At 38.3% G+C, this 22,540-nt stretch overlaps 1 protein-coding gene across 1 annotated transcript; it reads right to left on the reverse strand.

Moving 5' to 3' along the window:
* Positions 1-2,389: 2,389 nt before the first annotated feature.
* erap1a (endoplasmic reticulum aminopeptidase 1a) lies at positions 2,390-12,370 on the reverse strand. The gene is made up of 19 exons (XM_053644879.1): positions 12,116-12,370; positions 11,447-11,977; positions 10,360-10,498; positions 10,069-10,203; positions 9,846-9,966; positions 8,935-9,089; positions 7,632-7,745; positions 7,197-7,328; positions 6,983-7,114; positions 6,503-6,586; positions 6,143-6,300; positions 5,971-6,050; positions 5,686-5,869; positions 5,423-5,579; positions 4,963-5,147; positions 4,705-4,866; positions 4,443-4,583; positions 2,851-2,932; positions 2,390-2,640 (listed from the first exon to the last, which is right to left on the reverse strand). The coding sequence occupies exons 2-19, from the start codon at positions 11,911-11,913 to the stop codon at positions 2,491-2,493; spliced, it is 2,778 nt and encodes a 925-aa protein (XP_053500854.1). The 5' UTR covers positions 11,914-11,977; positions 12,116-12,370; the 3' UTR covers positions 2,390-2,490.
* Between the last annotated feature and the right edge of the window lie 10,170 nt (positions 12,371-22,540).

A 22,540-nucleotide genomic window follows, 5' to 3' on the forward strand; every position in this document is an offset into this window, starting at 1 on the left:
TATGAAATATTTTATTAAAATTGTCATCAGTCAAGTTAACATTACTTAAAAACTACTTGTTTTTTGAGTTATTTAATTTTTGTTTAAATCCAATCTAACTTAACCAGTCAAATCAGCTAATAACCAAAAAAGGCAATAATTAATGTAATAACTTTCCACAACTAACAAAATCATAACAAAAAATAATCGACCCCCTGGCTGTGGAAGTTCCTTTACCTTACTTTGAGAACCATGCTCAAAAAACTGTAAATCTGGTAGGAATTTTTACAAACACTTATCACTTAGTGTTATTAAATGGTTGATTAAATGAAGTCCAATGCTCCAGAGACAGGCTCTGGATTGACCAGGATAATGTGGTTACTGAAGCTTTTAATTAAAAAAATTAAGTCCATAACTTTTTATTTGTAATTATTTTTATTAATTTTCTTAACAAAACTAACTCCACCAGAAAAAAATGAACTTTATGGGGAAGCTGACCATATCAAAGGGTTGATTTTCAGGGATATTATTTACATCTAACATTTGAGGCATAATTGGCTTAGTCCAGTTTAACATTAAGTTAAACTTTGTTCCGAAATTAAACCTGAAATTACCTTGCTAACACGTGACCCCAACTTGTTCTAACTGGTTTTGTATATTTTTAAATGCAGTCCACAGGGAATTAAATAGTATATATAGTATATATAAATAGTATATTTTTAAGTGCAGAATTTATAAGTGCAGTCCACAGGGAATTAAAAAGAATGTGTTTGATAATTCATGGGAGAAAGAAACCTTTTGAATATCTATAGAGAAAAGTGGAGTGCTTTAGGTTTCTTTCACTTATACAGTGAGGGGAAAAAAGTATTTGATCCCCTGCTGATTTTGTACGTTTGCCCACTGACAAAGAAATGATCAGTCTATAATTTTAATGGTAGATTTATTTGAACAGTGAGAGACAGAATAACAACAAAAAAATCCAGAAAAACGCATGTCAAAAATGTTATAAATTGATTTGCATTTTAATGAGGGAAATAAGTATTTGACCCCTCTGCAAAACATGACTTAGTACTTGGTGGCAAAACCCTTGTTGGCAATCACAGAGGTCAGACGTTTCTTGTAGTTGGCCACCAGGTTTGCACACATCTCAGGAGGGATTTTGTCCCACTCCTCTTTGCAGATCTTCTCCAAGTCATTAAGGTTTCGAGGCTGACGTTTGGCAACTCGAACCTTCAGCTCCCTCCACAGATTTTCTATGGGATTAAGGTCTGGAGACTGGCTAGGCCACTCCAGGACCTTAATGTGCTTCTTCTTGAGCCACTCCTTTGTTGCCTTGGCCGTGTGTTTTGGGTCATTGTCATGCTGGAATACCCATCCACGACCCATTTTCAATGCCCTGGCTGAGGGAAGGAGGTTCTCCCCCAAGATTTGACGGTACATGGCCCCGTCCACCGTCCCTTTGATGCGGTGAAGTTGTCCTGTCCCCTTAGCAGAAAAACACCCCCAAAGCATAATGTTTCCACCTGCATGTTTGACGGTGGGGATGGTGTTCTTGGGGTCATAGGCGGCATTCCTCCTCCTCCAAACACGGCGAGTTGAGTTGATGCCAAAGAGCTCCATTTTGGTCTCATCTGACCACAACACTTTCACCCAGTTGTCCTCTGAATCATTCAGATGTTCATTGGCAAACTTCAGACGGGCATGTATATGTGCTTTCTTGAGCAGGGGGACCCTGCGGGCGCTGCAGGATTTCAGTCCTTCACGGCGTAGTGTGTTACCAATTGTTTTCTTGGTGACTATGGTCCCAGCTGCCTTGAGATCATTGACAAGATCCTCCCGTGTAGTTCTGGGCTGATTCCTCACTGTTCTCATGATCATTGCAACTCCACGAGGTGAGATCTTGCATGGAGCCCCAGGCCGAGGGAGATTGACAGTTCTTTTGTGTTTCTTCCATTTGCGAATAATCGCACCAACTGTTGTCACCTTCTCACCAAGCTGCTTGGCAATGGTCTTGTAGCCTATTCCAGACTTGTGTAGGTCTACAATCTTGTCCCTGACATCCTTGGAGAGCTCTTTGGTCTTGGCCATGGTGGAGAGTTTGGAATCTGATTGATTGATTGCTCCTGTGGACAGGTGTCTTTTATACAGGTAACAAGCTGAGATTAGGAGCACTCCCTTTAAGAGTGTGCTCCTAATCTCAGCTCGTTACCTGTATAAAAGATACCTGGGAGCCAGAAATCTTTCTGATTGAGAGGGGGTCAAATACTTATTTCCCTCATTAAAATGCAAATCAATTCATAACATTTTTGACATGCGTTTTTCTGGATTTTTTTGTTGTTATTCTGTCTCTCACTGTTCAAATAAACCTACCATTAAAATTATAGAATGATCATTTCTTTGTCAGTGGGCAAACGTACAAAATCAGCAGGGGATCAAATACTTTTTTCCCTCACTGTAGTTACGCACACCATAAGCAGAACAAGAATGTTAACTTCAGCTCTCTGGCTTCAGTCAGGCACTGTGACTGTTCAGCCAGTCTTTAAGAAGCGGAATATTTCTGTCCATCCAGCGGATATTCTCCTCAATATACTCCAGGGCCTGCTGGATGCTACGCAGTCCTGAACCCATGTCTACCTGCAGTGATCTGAAGAAAGACCGTACCTATAGGAAATTATAATAAGGAACTAAGATGAACAAATAGGAAAATGGAAATATAGCATACAAACTGCTCACATGGTTCATGGTTTTCCAGCTACATGTAAATGTGTAAATGGGATTACTGCTTTGGCGATATTAGTATAGGAAAAAAAGGGTTCATGTGTAGCTTTGTTCAGTTTTGGAAATCTGTAGGATATTTGGAGAGACCTGTACCTCTTCTAGCATCTCCTTGGTCGAGTACTGATTGGTTACTCCAACAACCATACGTGAGACCGAAGAGGAACCAAGATCAAACCTGGAAGAAAATATTTTTTAGTTCAATTTTCATGAACCACTGGGAAGAAGACAATGAAAAATATTTCATTGACAAAATAAAATAAAGGGCAAATGTTTTGTCAGATTATTGTTTTAGATTTCTTTTATGTAACAAACTCAGAAATACTCAGGGCTATGTGACTTTACAGTGGCATTTAATGCTGTATTCTGTACAAAAATATGGTGTATTGTAGTCCATTTGGTGCTATACACAATTTGTCAGGCCCCAACCACCAATAAAGGATTCATTTGGATCGTGGATCATTTTCAGCACAGGAGTGACACTGACCTGGTAGTGGCTGTGATGCTTTACCCTCACAATATATCAGTAGATAGGTACTGACAAACTGTGTATAGCAACAGGTGGGGTACAGTCATTAAAGCCTGTACCTAAAATGACTGAGTGTAGACATAAAGTATAAGTATAGCTAATAAATTAACAACTGAGTGTTTATCATGGTAGATTAAAGTGTACCTTTCTCACTTTATATACTGTTCATGCACTGCATTTACTTTGGGCTACACTGAGACAAACCTGTGTTAAGTAAACCTATAGTAAAGTAAACATGTTTTCACTTCACATTATTTACTTCTTTAAGGAAACTACATTATTTGTACAATATGAACTTCTTAATGACTGTCCTTAAAATTCTAAAGAATTCTTTAAGGGTGCACCTTGGTGGCAGTTGTCATATTAAAGGTCCGTGTCCATGTGGGTTTTCTCCAGGTTCTTCAGTTTCCTCCCACTTCCCAAAAACATGCTGGAAGGTGGACTAGCTATGATAATTGCTTCTAATGTGTGCATAAATATGTGTGCATGGTGCCCTGAAATACACTGGCTTTCCATACAAGGTATTTTTCTGCATTGCACCCTTGTGCAGTGTGTCAGTCCAACGCAGTGTACTATGGACACACATATTCACACACACATGCAAGGAAAATGGAGAACCTGGAGAGCACCTAGGCATATGAGAAACACCACAGAGAGACAGTATCCCAAGCTCAAGATCAAACTGGGGACCCTGGAGTTGTGAGGCAGCACCACTACCCACTGTGCCACCATACTGGCCATAAGACTAAGCTGATTAATTCGAAGTAATTCAAGTAACAGATACGAGGCAGTGGCAGTTTAACAGTTAAGGTTTTGTGCAAGTGACCAAAGGTTGTAAGTTTAAGTCTGCCAGAGCTCTAAGATTCTGCTCTATGCCTGGAGTCTGTTCTGTTTCACATCTAAATTGCTCTTCCATATATAAACAAACAGATGATCACTTTATTCTGTCCGTCAGACTTTACTAAGGGTTCTCTGATTTCCTCCCACCTTCCAAAAACATGTCTCTGGCTATGCTAAATTGCTCCTCGGTGTGAATGAGTGTGTGAATGCATGAAGTGTGTATTATAGTGTGTATTCCCACTTTGTGCCCACTGTTCCCGGGATAGGCTCCAGATCCACTATGACCAGGATTTTTAAATTGTCCATAGTTTGTACTCACTTCTTAACCAGTTCTTGCCAGTTGGCTCTTAGAAAGTTCCATGCCAGTTTATATGCATTTGGGTTTTTACTGACACTAATGACAAGTGATGGCAGCTCATGGGTCTTCAGGACTTCTCCTTCTAGTCCCTTCTTCATTAGCCTGGGTATAGAGAGCAAGAGAAAAGCACAACTAAAATCATTGTTAAAATGTGATGTTTGTTTCAATGTGTCTTTCCTTTGTTGTTTGATTTGCATATAGGAGAATTCAAATTTGGACCAACCACTCTAGCTTGTGAGCCAGTGGGCTGTAGGCCAGTGCTGCTTTAATCTGACTCTTTTCAGAGGGATACATTGTGTAACGGTACATTTCCATAAGGAAGTCCCAACCTTCTTCTGTTCGAGCACCCTCAGTGTAAACAACCAAGCGGATATCAGCAGGCAACCTGCAGTTTCATAGCATAAGGCAGATTGTATACACATAGACAAGCATTGCCTTTTTTATTAGAGAATTGGTGAATTAACACGCTCTTAACACTGACCTCATGTTGCCACCTGACTCCTTCCACTTGAGGAAAAGATCCTGAGCAGTGGTAACACAGGGCGCATAACGGCGCACACAGGCAAAGAGGAGCAAGTAATTCCGTAAGATCCTCTCTGAAACTGAGCCCTCATCACTCCATGTCTGTGTGTCAATCAGTCCCTGGAACAGGTTCACTAAGTAGGCCTTTAAACAGAATAGCAGAATCTGCAGTTTACCAGACTTGAATAGCCTTTAATACACTTTGAAAAGAACACTTTATTTCAAAATGCTTAGATGGTAATCATTTATGAAAATTAAATTGTAATGAATTGTATTAGGTTTGATTGTATAATAATAATAATAATAATAATAATAATAATAATAGAAGTAGTAGTAGTGGTGGTGGTTGTAGTGGTAGTAGTATCAATAGTGGTAGTAGTTGTAGTATTAAAAGCAGTAGCAGTAATCAAATACCCCACCTTCATCTGGTGCTCCAGTGCTGCCATGTTTCTCTTTTCCATGAGTTTGTAAAGAGGGACGAGTTCACTGAAGCCCTGCGTCACTGGCATGATCTCAGTCTCATGCTTCAGGTACAGACTCATGCTCAGGGCCTTATCCAGAGTGACCTTTCCAATTCTGAGGCAAATAAAATCTTGATGAGTCCACAGTTGAAATACCTTTCAATGAATAGTTTCCCCATATGGAGGCTAATGATTAAACTGAAATGAAAAATAGCTCTCACTTGACCAGCTGGAAGATGTCGTGAATGAGGCTTGCTCTGTCATTCCCACTAAAAACTGTGTGATTGTGTTGAAGTTGCCTGATCAAAGCTTCCCAGCCCTGATCTTCGTAATGCACAATATAATAACCTCTCATATCCACATTGAATTTGATCCACTCCACTTGCGCTGGCAAGTACAATACATCTGGGGCAAAGGGTGATATGTTTAAACTTTAATAAAAATAGAAATTGGTATAATTATAGGAATAGCTTTCTTTTCTCCTTTCCAGTAGACATGGTACATACCGTTTCTAGTCTTCAGCAGAAAACGCTGGACAGAGTTGGAGCTGCTGGTGATGTAGGTCAAAGGGACTTGCCAAAGGAAGCTTATTTAAGGTAAAACAGAATAAATTCAGTTACAGTATGACACAGAATTATTATAGTTACTAGTAAAAAAGAAACAGGAAATAAATATTACCTTGAATTCTTTGATGTATCTGCCCCTTTAAGGTACCTTTCCTGTTTTAGTTTGACCTCTCGACCGTTGACATTCACAGTGATAATGGGAAAACCCTCCTGCAGTGTCCAGGTGTCCATGATAACCTTCACATTCAGGTCATCCTCCATATACCATTTCTGTTCATACAGTTAGAATTCCATAGTAAGAACCAGAGGTTTATAATTCATAAAATACCCTACATATTTAATAGTTAAGATAATAAGGCTCTGGCAGCCAGAAAAATGCAACTCCTGTAGTCACACAGTAAATAAAAGAGTTCAATGGTTGTGCCCAGAGGACATATATAAGATGATTAAGAGCATTTTCACATTAACATACAGAAGCAGAAGGTCTGGACTTGCTATCAGTGCAGAATCCATTTGTATTCAGTGTCCCAAAGTCAAAATCATCTGAGTCACAGATCTGAAAAAGCCAAAACATGTTACTCAAATATAAACAGAAATAAAAGAGAATTGATGAAGCCTAGCTCTCTGTATGTGCCTACTTGCAACTTTACATTGAATTCTATTAAATTTAGTTGAGTGCTGTATGGCTGCAGAAGTTCTGCAAAGCGCAACTATTTGCAAATGAGTGTATTTAGGGATAGAGATGGGGGCTTTATGAAGGAAAGACTTTTAAATCAGCTTGACCGTATCAATGTTAATGTCATAGAAACAACCAACAGGCGCAAGCAGAGGTTACATGGCAGAATATGTTGACAAAATAAGCAAAATGGCAATGAGTGCAATGAGTACAGAACAAATCAGTGAAATCATCTGTTATTTTGCCTAAATGTTTTGCAATAATCAATGAACTTACGTTTGTCAAACTGTACCAGAGATCAGCATTAACGGTATTCTGGTAGCTGTGTTTCTTCAGATAACGTATAATCCCAAGATTAAACACTTCTGGGGTCAGAAAATCTCTCAGCATATTCAAAACACAGGCCCCCTGACAGCATATGCAACAATGATTAAAGTAATATTGGAAGATAAAAGTTTATAAAAGAATGTTATGTTAGCTGCTTCTGTACCTTCTGATAGGATACATCATCAAACATTTCATGGATCTCTGCAGGATTTTCCACAGAGGTTGAGATGGGGTGCGAGGAGCTTAAAGAATCCACACTCATTGCAGTGAAACACTTCTCTAAGAAGTAGTCATTCTACAATCAATGAAACAATGACACATTAATACAACGTTTTTCATTCATTCATTTTCAGTAACTGCTTTATCTTGGTCAGGATTGTGGTGGCTATGCAGCTTTATAATCTTGAAGACGTTTTCACATTTTGCCACTAGGGTTCATCAGTTTGGACGAAGAATGGATGAAGAACTGATAAAGTCATATGCATGACTGGTGAACTGTCTTCAAGATCATAAGAGGTGTCCAGATGCCAAGTATTACTATTATGTGACATTCAGTTACTTGAATGTTAATGTAGAGACGAAAATCACTCAGCCTCACCACTTGCAACTCAGGATAGGTGATGTTTGTGGATACAAATTCCATGAACTTGGCAAAGCCCTCATTTAACCACAGGTCATTCCACCACTGCATTGTCACCAAGTTACCAAACCACTGAGGAGAAGCAGTGTTAATAAGTAGGAGTCCACAGTGCAGTTAATGTTAACCAATATAACAGTGCATTTTAAATTAAAATATAGTGTGATAAATGCCATGGCTCTCCCTGCCATCTTGGCCATATGTTTTTCTTCTGCCCTGATCTCCATGGTTTTTGGTCTGGTTTTTTTACCATCATGTCCACTATTCTCAGAGTAGATTTAAAACCTTGCCCATTGATTGCTGTATTTGGGATTCCTGATGACTCAGTTCCATTGAGCTCGATACAAAAAGGATGTTATTGCTTTCACATCCCTTATAGCAAGACGTTCCCTACTGTTGCATTGGAAGTCTGCTAAATACCCATCTATCTCCCAGTGGCTAAAGGACATGATGTTTTTTCTAAAACTCGAGAAAATAAGGTATACGATGAAGGGTTGTACGGACAAGTTTTTTTTTTATAAATGGCATCCCTTTATCGTATACTTTATGGAGTTACAGACACTTCCCACTTAAATTTTTGTGCCTGTTGTTGGGTCTTACAATATCTATATAACCAGCGATAGTTATTGGGTAGCCATGATGAGCCGGGGGGGGCGGGGGGCGGGTACTTTTAATTTTGTTTTTCTTTGTTAGTATAAAAAGAAAAAAAACCTGTGAATGTTTACTGCTGTGTGTTGCTCAATTTGTTTTTTTTTTCTTCTCAATGGAATATTTGGGAAAGGGAGGGGAGGGGAGAAGAAAAAAGGTGATGTTCAGCAGACATGTTTGGTAGACGTGTTCAGCAGAAATGTTCAGCAGAAATGTTCAGCAGAAATGTTTAGTTCAGCAGAAATGTCCAGCAGAAATGTCCAGCAGAAATGTTCAGCAGAAATGTTTAGTTCAGCAGAAATGTTTAGTTCAGCAGAAATGTTCAGCAGAAATGTTCAACAGAAATGTTTAGCAGAAATGTTTAGTTCAGCAGAAATGTTCAGCAGAAATGTTCAACAGAAATGTTCAGCAGAAATGTCCAGCAGAAATGTTCAGCAGAAATGTTCAGTAGAAATGTTTAGTTCAGCAGAAATGTTCAACAGAAATGTTCAGCAGAAATGTTTAGTTCAGCAGAAATGTTCAGCAGAAATGTTCAGCAGAAATGTACAGCAGAAATGTTCAATAAAAATGAAACTGGAAAAATTAAATTAAAATATAGAAACATTCAAATCCAAACCTGATGGGCAAGCTCATGGGCAATAACCTTTGTGATGCCCAGTTTGTCAGAGGTAGAAGACCTTTCAGGGTCAAAGAGGAGCCCGGATTCTCTATATGTGGTCAAGCCCCAGTTCTCCATAGCACCGGACTGAAAGTCTGGAATTGCCGCAAGATCTGGGAATAATAGTGCAATGATCTAGTTGATAAGAAATAATATGATTCATCACCAAACCAGATGTTTCATAGTACAAACATCCAGTGCAGCTGTGTATAAAATATTTTTTAAACTTGTGAGGGAAGTTACTCATTTTTACTTTGTAATAAGTTTGTTCTTGCTCTATTTCATTCTCATGTGAGGAAAATGCCTAAGAAGGCCATGTCATGTCACTGAGATCAGTACAGAATGTTTATCTGCTTACAGAGACACAAACATGTTCTTCTGTTCAAGGTTCGTCTAAACATCTTCCAAGATCCTAAAACAAATCCTGTTCGAACTGCCTCAAACTGCTTCTTATCGGTACACAGAAGTGTGTCATGCTTCTTGTTTCATACATACAGTATAGTAGTGGTTTAGTACAAGGGCTTCAGAGTACTCTCATTATTCTATCCTGCTTTATTCTATCCTGTATTAACCATCTCTCTGTAATAAACCTTTTTCCCTTCAGAAGACGAATGTGCGAGTGTTGTCTAATTTCCACGACAAATTTTAAAAACAACAACAAAATTTATTTTGGTCTTGGAGGAATAGAGTACAGCACAATTTGCTGATTTCCCCTTTTCAGATATATTTGACTCAACCAAAAATGTAATTACCAGGTTTAGTAAGTGTTAGACCACAGAAATCACCAAACTGGCTTTCACAACCTGAGTTAGTCTCTGCTATAATGTAGTGAAATACAGCACCCTACCTGGTACAAAATGAACATTCACCTTGTTTGGGAAGTGGATATGGGATGGCAAAGTAATCATCATAAAAGTCAAGAAGTGTTACTGCCGTATTGAGGGCATATTCTGCTTGATTAATCTTCTCTGGAACAGTGTACACAGATATCTGCAAAAGAAACATAGGTCTTTTTACTTTAGGAAAAAGAGCAAAATATTCACACTGAAATAGCATAACTGGAAGGCAATAAAAGAAGAAAGTATCACAGACCTGAACACCATGCTGACTTCTCTTACTGATGGAGACAAAGTCACAAACAATGAAGGCCACTAGATAAGTGCTCATCTTCACACTCACATCATAGTGGTCCTCCAGCAAGTCTGCTGTGAGCGCCACTGTTTTCAACTTAAAAGAAAGAAATGTTCTTTGAAGCATCATACACATAACAACGACAAAAATGACAAATTTATGTCTCAAATTTATTTAAGAGTTAATTAGTATAACCTCTGATCTGTGATGGTGACAATTCTTTAGTGAATAACAAATAGCAGCACTCTGTACCTTAGGCATGTTAGAAATGGAAATGTGCCTTGGTTCCCGGCGTATGCGAATAGAAAAGTTGGCTTTGAAGGCTGGTTCATCAAAGCAGGGGAAAGCAGCACGAGCATGTGTAGGCTCAAACTGGGTGGATGCCAAAGCCCTGACATAGACACAAATCACAAGTCCCCCAAAAAGATTAACTGCTGGTTTATCTCAGCAAATCAAGTTTTAAGCTAAATTCAACAAAACATCTTAATATATACTCTGATAAAAGTTGTATTTCAGCTTCAAATTCTTCACTCAAGTTAAAGTAGAAAAGTGTGAACTCTTAAATTTACATACAACATGGAAATAAAAATACAAAAAAAAGATTCACAAATAAAAAAGATGTTTGCCTCAACTTGCACACTGATTTTAGTTACTGATGGTAAATTAATGCCCCTTTCACCAAGAAACCAAGGCACCATGGTGGTGGGGGGGGGGGGGGGGGGGGTGTACTTTAGCTAATAACAGCTTTATTCCTAATCTCTCACATGTTAGCTAGCATGATAACTCTGAGGATGCAAACTAATTGAATGCTAATAGTTATCTGTCACAATGAAAGCTGCCATAATAAGCGGTTTGTTACAGATAGATGGAGTAATGGATATTAGGTCATTTTCTTCCTGTCATGTCTGTTAAAGTTTCGATTTTTTACAAATTTAAGACTGGTGTGCTGTCCGGGTGTGCCTAGGATAGCCTCCGGATCCACTGCAACCCTGGATCTGGAGCTTATCCCAAGAACACTGGGCACAAGGTGAGGACACACCCAGAATGGGACATCAATCCATCACAGAACACCATGAACACACATATTTACACACTCATGCACACCTACAGCAATTTAGTGTAGTCAAACCACCTACTGGCATGTTTTTGGGAGGTGGGAGGAAGAACGTCCACAGAAGCTTCACACAAACAGTAACCTGATCTCAGGATCGAACCTGAAGGACCCTGGAGCCACTGTGACATCACTAAGATTAATCTGATTCAAAAGCCGCACAATATAGAATCCATAGATAAAATAAACATTCATGAAACCTTATTAAAATACAAGATGTATTCCTACCTAATTTCACCATGCTGTGTGGTATATGAGCCTTTATAAAAGCCATGAAAACTGTTGGACAGGTTAGATGAGAAATCTAATTGGATAACATGTACTCCTTTCAGAAAAATAAAGTTCTGAGAAGACAATGAAATCTGTTCAAATGGCTCAGACTCATGGACATGAAGAACATGACCATCGCCAGACTGCAAAACAACTGCTTTGGAGATGTGAAGATTCTTGCTGTGAAGAAGAATGTGCTCGGTGTCCTGCTGTACTTCCAACTTAATCTGTACTCTTCCAGTAAAATTGAGGAAAGTCAGGTTTGGATGGATTAGTAAATCGTAGTGAACCGGCTTTACTGTGTCTGGTAATCTCAGTTTCCATGGGAACGAGGAATCAGCTGTAACAAATGTCTTGTTTTTGTCCTTGGAATTAATAGGAGGGACGAGAGAAATGAAAATGATAAGAACGATGAACTGCAGCATATTTTTGTTGCTGAAGAAATATGTTTCTCAAGCGACAGGAAGAACATCAGCTTTGCGCGGAGATCTGTTGGAAAGGGCAAAAACACAGTTAAAATTAGCTAGAATTATATGTATACCCACGCTTAAACGATGACCAAACTTGAATGAAGTGTAAAGAAGATTTACGAATGAAGCTTGTTTTCTGAAAAGAGACAAAACACACCTGAATGTTGATGTCCCTGACAGCCATGCCGTGTAAAACGAAAGTGAAAGTAACTGATTTCCACCAAAAACACGTACTGCTGGAGTAAACACGGAAGAGTAGGTTGTGCGTCTATACTGCTACTTTCACGTTTCGCCACATTACGTTACATGTCATTTGTCGAAGAGGAACTCAGTGTTGACAGTCACGTGTTTATCACACGAACTGTAAATAAAACACCACCACTACAGTGGTGGCAAAACACTACTAAGGTGCAAAACAGCGCCCTCTGCTGTTTAAAGAAAGAAAGAGCACATACATACACAAGCTGTGCCGTGTGTGTACGTGTCCTGTCGCAGAATGCGGTGAAAACTCCCACACGACGTTAATAGTGTGATTAAGGTGTTTACATGTCTGTAATGCACTTCGATAATGCGAAAATAGTAATAGGAATACTCCAATAGGAATATAGTAATATAGGAATATAGTAAAATAGGAATACTTCATGTGTCCATCCATCCATCCATGGATGGATGTATGGATACTCCAGGTGTCTTACTTCGATTTGTGTTTACTTTGAGTATGAATTTAGTCGGATTAAGGTAATCAATAATCACTGTTTACATGGTAGTTTCTTAATCAGAGTATTGTCTCAATCGGGTTAATATTGGATTATTGTTATCCATGTAAATGTGCTGACTTATACATCTTTAAGTCCTTCAAATTGTTCAATTATTCAAAGTCATATTATTCAATAATTAGGAATTATTCAATAGTCAAATATTGAATATTTAATCAATAATAAATTGGAAAGGGTATGTAGTTAAAAAAAAAAGTTAGAAGAGAAGCTGTAGCCAAATGCTATGCTATGTTGATGTTGAGTTTTATTAAGTCCAATGTGCTAACAAACCATGAATGCAAAACAAAAATCAAAGTAAAAAAAAAGTAAACCTAACAATGCAGGGAAACCAAGAATTAAAAAGAAGGAAACAAACAGAGGCAATAAGGCAGTTAAACAAACAACAGGCTTGCATTAGGACATTCTAATGCAAGTCCAGACGATTTAGTGTAGTGTAATGTAGTGTAGTGTAGTGTAGTCTAGTGTAATGTAATGCAATCTAGTGTAGTGTAATGTAGTGAAGTTTAGTGTAGTGTAAATGGTAAATGGTGCACTTATATAGCACTTTTATCCAAAGCGCTTTACACTGTGTCTCATTCACCCATTCACACACACACTCACACACACCAATGGTAGCGGAGCTGCCATGCAAGGCGCTAACTTGCCATCAGGAGCAACTTGGAGTTCAGTGTCTTGCCCAAGGACACTTCGGTATGTGGAGCCATGCGGGCATGTGGCATGTGGAGTCATGCGGGCCGGGAATCAAACCGCCAGCCCTACGATTAGTGGACAACCCGCTCTACCAACTGAGCCACAGCCGCCCCAGTTTAGTGTAGTGTAGTGTAGTGTAATGTAGTCTAGTGTAGTGTAGTGTAGTGTAATGTAGTGAAGTTTAGTGTAGTGAAAAAAAAAATTACTCTAGCACTTACACCTCTACTCTGCGCACTTTGCTTCTTCTGGAACTCAATTAACGGATCTTGTATGGTAGCACTACTTGTATTGTTCTCTGCTTGATATATTGCTTTGCTTGTATTTTCTCATTTGTAAGTCGCTTTGGATAAAAGCGTCTGCTAAATGAATAAATGTAAATGTAATGTAAATGTAGTGTGGTGTAATGTAGCGTAGTGTAATGTAATGCAGTGTAATATAGTTTAGTGTAGTGTAGTTTAATGTAATGTAGTGTAGTGTATTGTATTGTAGTGTAGTGTAGTGTAGTGTAGTATAGTGTGGTGTAGTGTTTCCTGTCATGTGTCAAGTGACTGATCATGTGGCATTGTTTGTAGTCACGCATTGTGGGGAATTAAGATTTTGATTTTTGATTTTGATATATGATTTAGACTGATATATATATATATATATATATATATATATATATATATATATATATATATATATATATATATATATATATATATATATATATATGAGGTTGTTGAAAAGTTTAATTTATCCCTCAGAAGGATCTTTAATTAAACTACACTAGTTTCCATCCTGAGGTAACGGTAAACTTGTTAGCTTAGTTTGTAGTTAACATAAGCTCACAGTTACAAACAGAGAGCTGACTACATTCAAACATGCTTAACTTAACTTAACTTTTGGTTAATCAACCATTTAAGAGTAAATCTATTAACCAGCTGAAACATATTACTTAGGGAGCACTGAAGAGACTGTCCCACTACTAGAAATGTGCTGGGACAATCCATTGCCCAAGAGAAAGATTGCAGCATATCTCAATTCTCGCAAAGACGTGTTCTATGTCCTCCTGTCCTTCCGAGTTTGGTCTTCTAAGGTACCCTGGCAAGACTAGTCTTCACAAGAACACAAGTCCACTATTTGCGATCTTAGAATTGAGAAATAACCAAAGTGTCCGCAGATCCACACATCCACTGAATAGTAGACCATCCGGATACCTTTGGAATAAACATTTCAGCATACTACTATTTAGGACACACTAATTTTAATATCAGACACTATTTAGGATGGATAGTAGGCGAATTGGGACGCAGCACATGACTTCTTCAGAAATCAGAACCGAGCTATGTAACACTGAATAATGGATAATATTCAAAATGGTTATAAAACAGAACTGAAGTGAATTACAATTGACTAGAGCAGAGGTTCTTAACCTTTTGTAACTAAAGCTCCCCCAAGCCACCCCTGTCATGTGCCCCCGAAATATTGGAGGAGACCAAGTATAATGATTGTCTATTCTACATAAAAACTATCTCTCTCTCTCTCTCTCTCTCTCTCTCTCTCTCTCTCTCTCTCTCTCTATATATATATATATATATATATATACCTAATCTATAAATCTGTTTTTTATAGATAGATAGATAGATAGATAGACAGACAGATAGATAGATATTTTTTTGCTTTTGTGTTTTTGTTCTTTTTAAAAAGAACACTATAACTACTTTGAACAAGAGAACTAGGCTGTAAAATCGTGGACTATTTTACATGTAAAACATGTTGGATTCCATTCGTCTTGTGTTCTGAAAACATTTGCATAAGAATGATGTAAATCGGGATGAAGGACGCGTCTCGTTATCCATGACATTGTTAAATCTCCGGCTCTCAGCCCCTCACTGAACAGAGCAGACGCAGAGAAAAGTGTGAGTGCAGCGGGAAAGCAAGAGCTCGGGCTTGCAGGATAGTACTGCCGACATTTGGAAAGTTGCTAAAGTTTGTCCATAAAGTTGCTAGATTTGTCTGTAGGCGCTTTTTTTCTTTTCTTTTTTTTTCTTCAAAAAAGTCGCTAAAGGGGTCTGAAAAGTCACTAAGTTGGCAACACTGGCCTGCACTGATAGCTAGATAAAAGGCAGCTAAACTTCGCCTCTCCTCAGCAAAAAGAAAATACAGAGGGAGAGAGAACGTGCGGTTTTTCGTTTATACACATTCTATTTGAAAAGCAATAAAATACACAGAGTACCCAAATGATGCCCTGTCTGTGTTATTTTCTTGAAAACAATTTACATCCCCCTTCCCATCTCTCTGAAACCCTCAATAGCATAATGGCTAGTTCCACAATCCCTATTCGTCTATTAGCCTAAGAGGGTTTTCACAAATGGTCTGTTTCAGTGTTCCAAGTGGTCTCAGATCAGTGAATAAGGATTTTTTGTGCATATGCGAACAACACAGATAAACTCAGACCCCTCTAAAATAATTCACTTACATGTCTGAGTTCATTTGCTGTGTTCATGTGGCTGTAATGACAATAAAGATCTACTTTACTTGACCTGATAAGCATAAAAACACAGAGTAATCGATCTGAGACCACTTGGAAAGCTAAAATGGTCCAAGTCTAAAAAATAACATAAGGGGTTAAGCAAGCAATAAAAGCTTTTTTGCATTGGTACAATAAGGATTTTTTTAAAAAATACAACAATATATTATTGGATATTGTAATTTGAGTTTTCCTCAATTATGAACTGGAACTTAGTTTTGACTTGATTTTTACTGGACTTGGCATGCATTGACAGGTGTAAATGATTTTGTTTAGTACTATCCTACTACAACCTACCTTCAAAATTCCCTGAAAAAAAAATCACTGCTGACTTAATTAATCAAGTAAAACATTCATTATTTAAAATGGTCTTGATAAGATGGCAGACTTAACTTGAGACCTGACACCTTCTGACTAGACACTTGACATGAAATTAAGTGATGACTGCAACATTAGCAAAATATCCTGTTCTTTTTAACAGGCGTTATTATTATTCTGAATATTTATAGACTAAATAAAAAAAATAATAATAACAGCTTTGTGTATCTAGAACAAAATCAACATGAGTAATTTTGGTAAACAGAGAGCAGGTTACTATACATCAGTGGCACTAGCACAAATCCCAGTGAGGAAAGCCATAACAACCTCCATGCTGAGACATTTCCAGGAAGTTTGCCAGCTTTACAGAAGAGCTAACATCTTGTGGAGATGTGTAGTAAATAGATATCTGTCTCTTGCTGCTACCCTCAGCCACAGAGCCTATATTTATAGAAACACTGTAACATAAAGTAATGGTGTAATGTGTGGAAAATTTTCTGAGCTAAAACTTCTTCAGAGGAGTACAAGGATGGCAATTGCTGCCTGAGGACCTTCCGTTTATTGCTTTAATGTCTCTCCAAAGGCTTGTATTACATGCATTCACACAATGCAAGACTGAAGACAAGCTGTAGTTACTGATTTAAATAGAAAGTGCTACATAGCATCTGTGCCTGGAAATTTGGCCCAAGTCTCAAACTATGTATATATTAAAATATTATGATATAATAATATATTTGGCTTATTTATTAATTAATTATACTAATTCTTGATTCTGGTTGGTCACAGGCTTTTTTAGTGCTTTGTAACAGTCAGTAAGTTGGTTTTTTTTGCTATTGGAGCAGGGCAAGCTTTATTTATTTTTTGCCTTATTAATATAAAGAGAGAGGACAAAAAGAGACTGATAAGGGAGCACCCATTAGCTGTTATAATGTAAGTGATCTTGTTTTGCACATTTTGCACCACATTAAATTTAGCTAGAAACTGATAAAATGTATGTCATTTTTCAGTTAGTAAAAAATTTAATTGTGGAATACATTCCATCCACCTTAAGGTCCGATGTTTTGTGAATGCTGAGATACTTGTCTGCTCAACACGGTTGTAAAGAGTGATTTTATGAGTTACTATATCCTTCCTGGCAGTTTGAACCAATTTAGCCATTTTCCTCTGACCTCTCTTATCAACAAGACGTTTCCACCCACAGAACTATCACTCATCGACCAAACTCTAGAGACCATTGTGTGTGAACATCACAGGAGATCAGCAGTTATGAAATACTCAAACCAGCCTATCTGGTACCAACATCCATTCCAGGATCAATCACAGAGATCACACTTTTTCTTCATTCTTCATTCTGAGGTTTGATGTGAACATTACTGTAATTGAAGGGCACAAGGTGGCTTAGTGGTTAGCACGTTCACACCTCCAGGGCTGGGGGTTCGATTCCCACAGTGGCCCTGTGTGTGCGGAGTTCGCGTGTTCTCCCCGTGCTGCGGGGGTTTCCTCCGGGTACTCCGGTTTCCTCCCCCAGTCCAAAGACATGCATGGTAGGTTGATTGGCATGTCCAAAGTGTCCATAGTGTATGAATGGGTGTGTGAATGTGCGTGTGATTGTGTGCCCTGCGATGGATTGGCACCCTGTCCAGGGTGTACCCCGCCTTGTGCCCGATGCTCCCTGGGATAGGCTCCAGGTTTCCCCGTGACCCTGTAAAGGATAAAGCGGTATAGAAGATGGATGGATGGATGGATTACTGTAATTGAAGCTCTTGACCTGTATCTGTATGGTTTTATGCATTGCGCTGCTGCCACATAATTGTCTGATTAGATATCTGCATGAATGTGCAGGAGCACAGGTGTTCCTAATGAAGTGGAAGATGAATGTAAGATATCCTGAGAAACTTTGACATAAAATATATATGTAAAAATGGCAGAATAATTATGTTATTACATTACAATAGATCAAATTGTGGTTAACTAGCCTTAATAGAGACCTTTGTAAATTCATTTGTAAATATGCACATCAGCATACCAGCAGCAGCATTAAGATGTCTGAAACAGCCTCCAGCACTCCATAATCATCTGCAGTTTTTCATGTTCACATGCGCAGAATGATGACGCATGCCTTGATGTTGCCATGCACATTCAACACACACACAGCAACATGGGCTAAATATAGCCTGGCAGCACAGCAGTGCACTGGGATCATGATTTCGTCCTGTAAATGCAGGATCCCTTCATCATGAAACAACCCCCAACACACACACGCACATATGTAGCTTCATTCCCATTGAGTCTTATGCGAAAGGGGATAAAATACAGTGCTCCAAAACATTTATTAGGTTGAATGTTTTTTTTTCTTCAAAAGAAAGAAATAGTAATTGCTCCATTTCCTCTGTTTCACTTACATAATACAATTGTGAGATCCTAACTATAGGCAGCTATAAGTGATATGCTTTAACCTGTAACCACACTCTGTGTGTGTTCACCTGATTCACAAACGAAAGCAAGAAATGTCCTTGCTGGGTTTGAAGAAACACACTAAAAAATTTCCATGCCCCTCTATTCTCTGCTAAACCAGATTATTCTCCAATGACATTTATCTCACAGCCAATAATTCCCTAGATACATGTGCAATTGTTGTAGCAGCCTTATTTTCTGTATCTCAGACAATGCAACACACTATGCTATGGCACTATGGTTTAATAAAACCACCATCTTTCACTTAACTCAATGGCTTTAAACAAATCAACTTTGATTCTAATACTCCTTAGGGCCATGTGTGGGTTTGAGGATAATGCAATTAAAACTCACATTAGAGACATGACATCAGCTCATGTCCCACAGCACAGTGGTGCAGTGCATAAAGTTGCCATCTCACAGCTCCATAGTCCCAGTTCGACCCTGAGCTTGGGTTACTCTTTCTGAGGAGTTCAGCATGTTCTCTTCATGTCTGTGTGGGTTTCCTCCAGGTTCTCCAGTTTCCTCTCACATCCCAAAAATATGCTGGTAGTTGGACTAGCTATGATAAACTGCCCATATGTGTGAATGTGTGTGCATGGTTCCCTGCGATGGACTGATGTTCCATTCAGTGTGTGTCCCTGTCTTGCATCCAGTGTTCTTGGATTAGGCTCCAGATCTATCTTGACTCTGGCCAAGGTAAAGTTATTAAACATGAATGAACGAATGATCTCAAGCTTCCATGACATGCAGTGCACAGCTTGGAATGAAAGTTGGAGACAGTACTTTGGTGCATTGGCAGCTGGATGTACATCAACATTATGTAAGTCAGTTGGGATGGAACAATTTGTGACTTTGATTTCCAGCCTTCACTAGGCTCCACAGTACAATTTTAATGCTTCCTAATCAATATCCAAAACCACACGTGTTGCTACTGGTTTCCTGGTATCCAATGAGATTGCTTAAGTGTTCTGACTGCTATCCTGTGCATAAACATAAGGACTCACTTAAATGGTGGAAGCCATGAAGTACTACTCTATTAATAGGGTTAAAGCACAGAGCTTCCCATAAATAGTACAAGTATTTATCTTAATAGCAGGTTTTCCAAGCCTTCAACTTTAAGCACCTCTTATCAGACATTCACTGTTTCCATGTGGTGTAAGATTCTCAGTTTGACCAAAGCTTTAAAAAAAATATATGATCAGTATTTTTATATGATTGAATAGACAGAAGCTTCCTACAAGTAGCAGAAATGATCTTGCATATAATTTGCCCCACTCAAGCTTTCACTGAATATAATATAAACCTTGAAGTGTGACATAGATTAGAATTGAAACACATTTTTTTCTAGAGGAATCCAGACACTTGTTAAGCACTGGAACGCTTGCATTGAATAAAATGGAGATGTAGAAAAATAATGCACTTTTGTGACATCTGTTTGCAACAAATAGTGCAAAATAAAAATATAAAGGTTTTAATTTAACTCACCCTCATATATTACCATATATTACAGTTGTGCTACACTATATGTCTAAATGTTTGTGGACACCTGACCGTCACACCCATACTTGGTTCTTTCCCAAACTGCTGCCACAATGTTGAAGCACACAATTGTAGCATTACAGTTTCCCTTCACTGTAATGAATTAGACCCAAACCTGTTCCAGCATGACAGTACCCCTGTGCACAAAATGAGCTCCATGAAGACATGGTTTGCCAAGATTACTGTGTACTGCTATATTTCTCTCACCTTATAAAGTATCCAATTGAGTTCTACTGGGCATATGAGAAAATCATTAAAAATCACCTCTAAATAGTGGGCCCACAACAGGGCCGTCCGATGGCATAGGCAGAATAGGGGCAAATGTTAGGGGCACCGTCCATCCATGGGGGGGCCCATGAGTGTGCGATTTTTTTTCTTGCTAATACTATTTTTAATACTATTCATTTGAAATATTACAAAAAAAAGCAACATAACTACATAGCTTATATTTTCTGTTGCCCCAAGCGTTGCTCTGGACTGGTGCGTCAATCGAACAGTGAACCTGCCGTTAGGGAATGTTGGAAAGACTATTCAGGTGTTGTTTGGGGAATAACCTAACCTATGACATAAATAATTTTGAGAAATATTTCAAGTGTGCAATTGCACAAACCATCCATTAGACAATATTGTGGCATAAGTGCTATTATTGCATATTGTTTCACCATCAGCAGCTTTTTTTTTTATTAATATAATGTAGCAAACATATACTCCTGTTCTCTCTTCAGATACACTTTTAAAATATTTGAATCCCACCCCTTCAAATTCTGGGTCACCTGCTGACACCTTCTCTACCTCAGCACAGCCCAGCGCTGCAGCATCAAGTGCACCTGTCCCCTCTATCTCAGCACAGCACAGCCCCAGCACAGTATGATGCATCTCCAAAAAGGCTTTACCAATAGACCCTGCTGACTGGCCATCTGTTTTAGATGATAAGGTAAAAACAGAGTTTGTTCTCAGATTTACTTGTTTGCTCCAAGAAAGGCAAAGTGAGTAAGGCTGTAATGCTACATTATGGTTTTGTACTGAGGTTTCTGTGCTATACTTAGCTTTTCATGCAATACTCTTATTTATATGGTATTTATAATTTGATTTGTGTCACTTTTTTAATACTGTTTTTTATTTTGTTTCTAAAATAAAGAAAATCTCTAAGACATAAAAAATGCACTTCCTGTGTGAGTGTATGAACACAATGATCGGTGGTGGAATTGGCTGCGATGCAAGGGCCACCAGCTAAAACCTTGTCTAGGGCACCAAATTTGTCAGGGCTGGCCCTGGCCCACAATCCCACTGTCTTTATGCACAATTGAACTTTTTAAAAAATATTCAGAATACTTTCGTAAATTCTGAACATGGCTGAAAGCCCGTAGTCCCCCATTAAACCTTGTGGTTAAACTGAAAACATAACTTGCAAGAAAAAAGACATCAGCACCAAGACAGTGACTAATTTACCATCAATGATAATTTTCTTTATTTCGGTACAAACATACATAGCATTTTCTAAATATAGACTTGTAAATCTCCACTTGAAAAAGTGAGCACCCATAGAGAAATGGATGGCCACCCAGTCTGTGGTCTGTTGGAGGCAGTAAGAGGTTACAGGATAGTCAAGCACCAGCAGGACTGGAGTGTTTACCTCATTAGAGTTCCTGTTATAGGAAAATGTATCTAGTCTGCCTCCTAACCACTTTAGCATAAATCTTAGCAGGAGGTATGTACGTGATGGGTGCACACAGAAACTGAGGATACCTAAAACCTGAGTAGAAACCATATATGGGCTTGGTGTTGACCTTAACATATCTGCCAGAAACATATTAATTGAAAAATAACTATTCCTTAGACTTGTGAAGAAATGTTCCATTACAAGCTTGGTTCACACTTGCATGTCCAAAACAGTCCATCAAGTAATCACGGAACTCTGGAGAATTACTTGGAACAGCAACACAGTTAACATCAATCAAAACGACACTGGTGTGTTTTTAATTTAAAAAAGAAAAAGAGAAATTTTTAAGAAAAATGAAAGGATTTATGAAACATATGGAACCAGCCTATGGAACTTGCACATTCCCCAACTTTGAAACCCAGGAAGACAAATCAACCTGCTGTATATATATATATATATATATATATATATATATATATATATATATATATATATATATATATATATATATATATATATATATATATATATGCAGAATATATAGCCATAAGCCCGTCCCTGTGTATGTATATTGCTTCCTGGCATTACTTTCTTGGTGACAATAAATTAGTAAAAAAAAATTTTTTTTTG

This window comes from Ictalurus furcatus, chromosome 16 (assembly GCF_023375685.1).
Source record: "Ictalurus furcatus strain D&B chromosome 16, Billie_1.0, whole genome shotgun sequence".
NCBI classification, from domain to species: domain Eukaryota; kingdom Metazoa; phylum Chordata; class Actinopteri; order Siluriformes; family Ictaluridae; genus Ictalurus; species Ictalurus furcatus.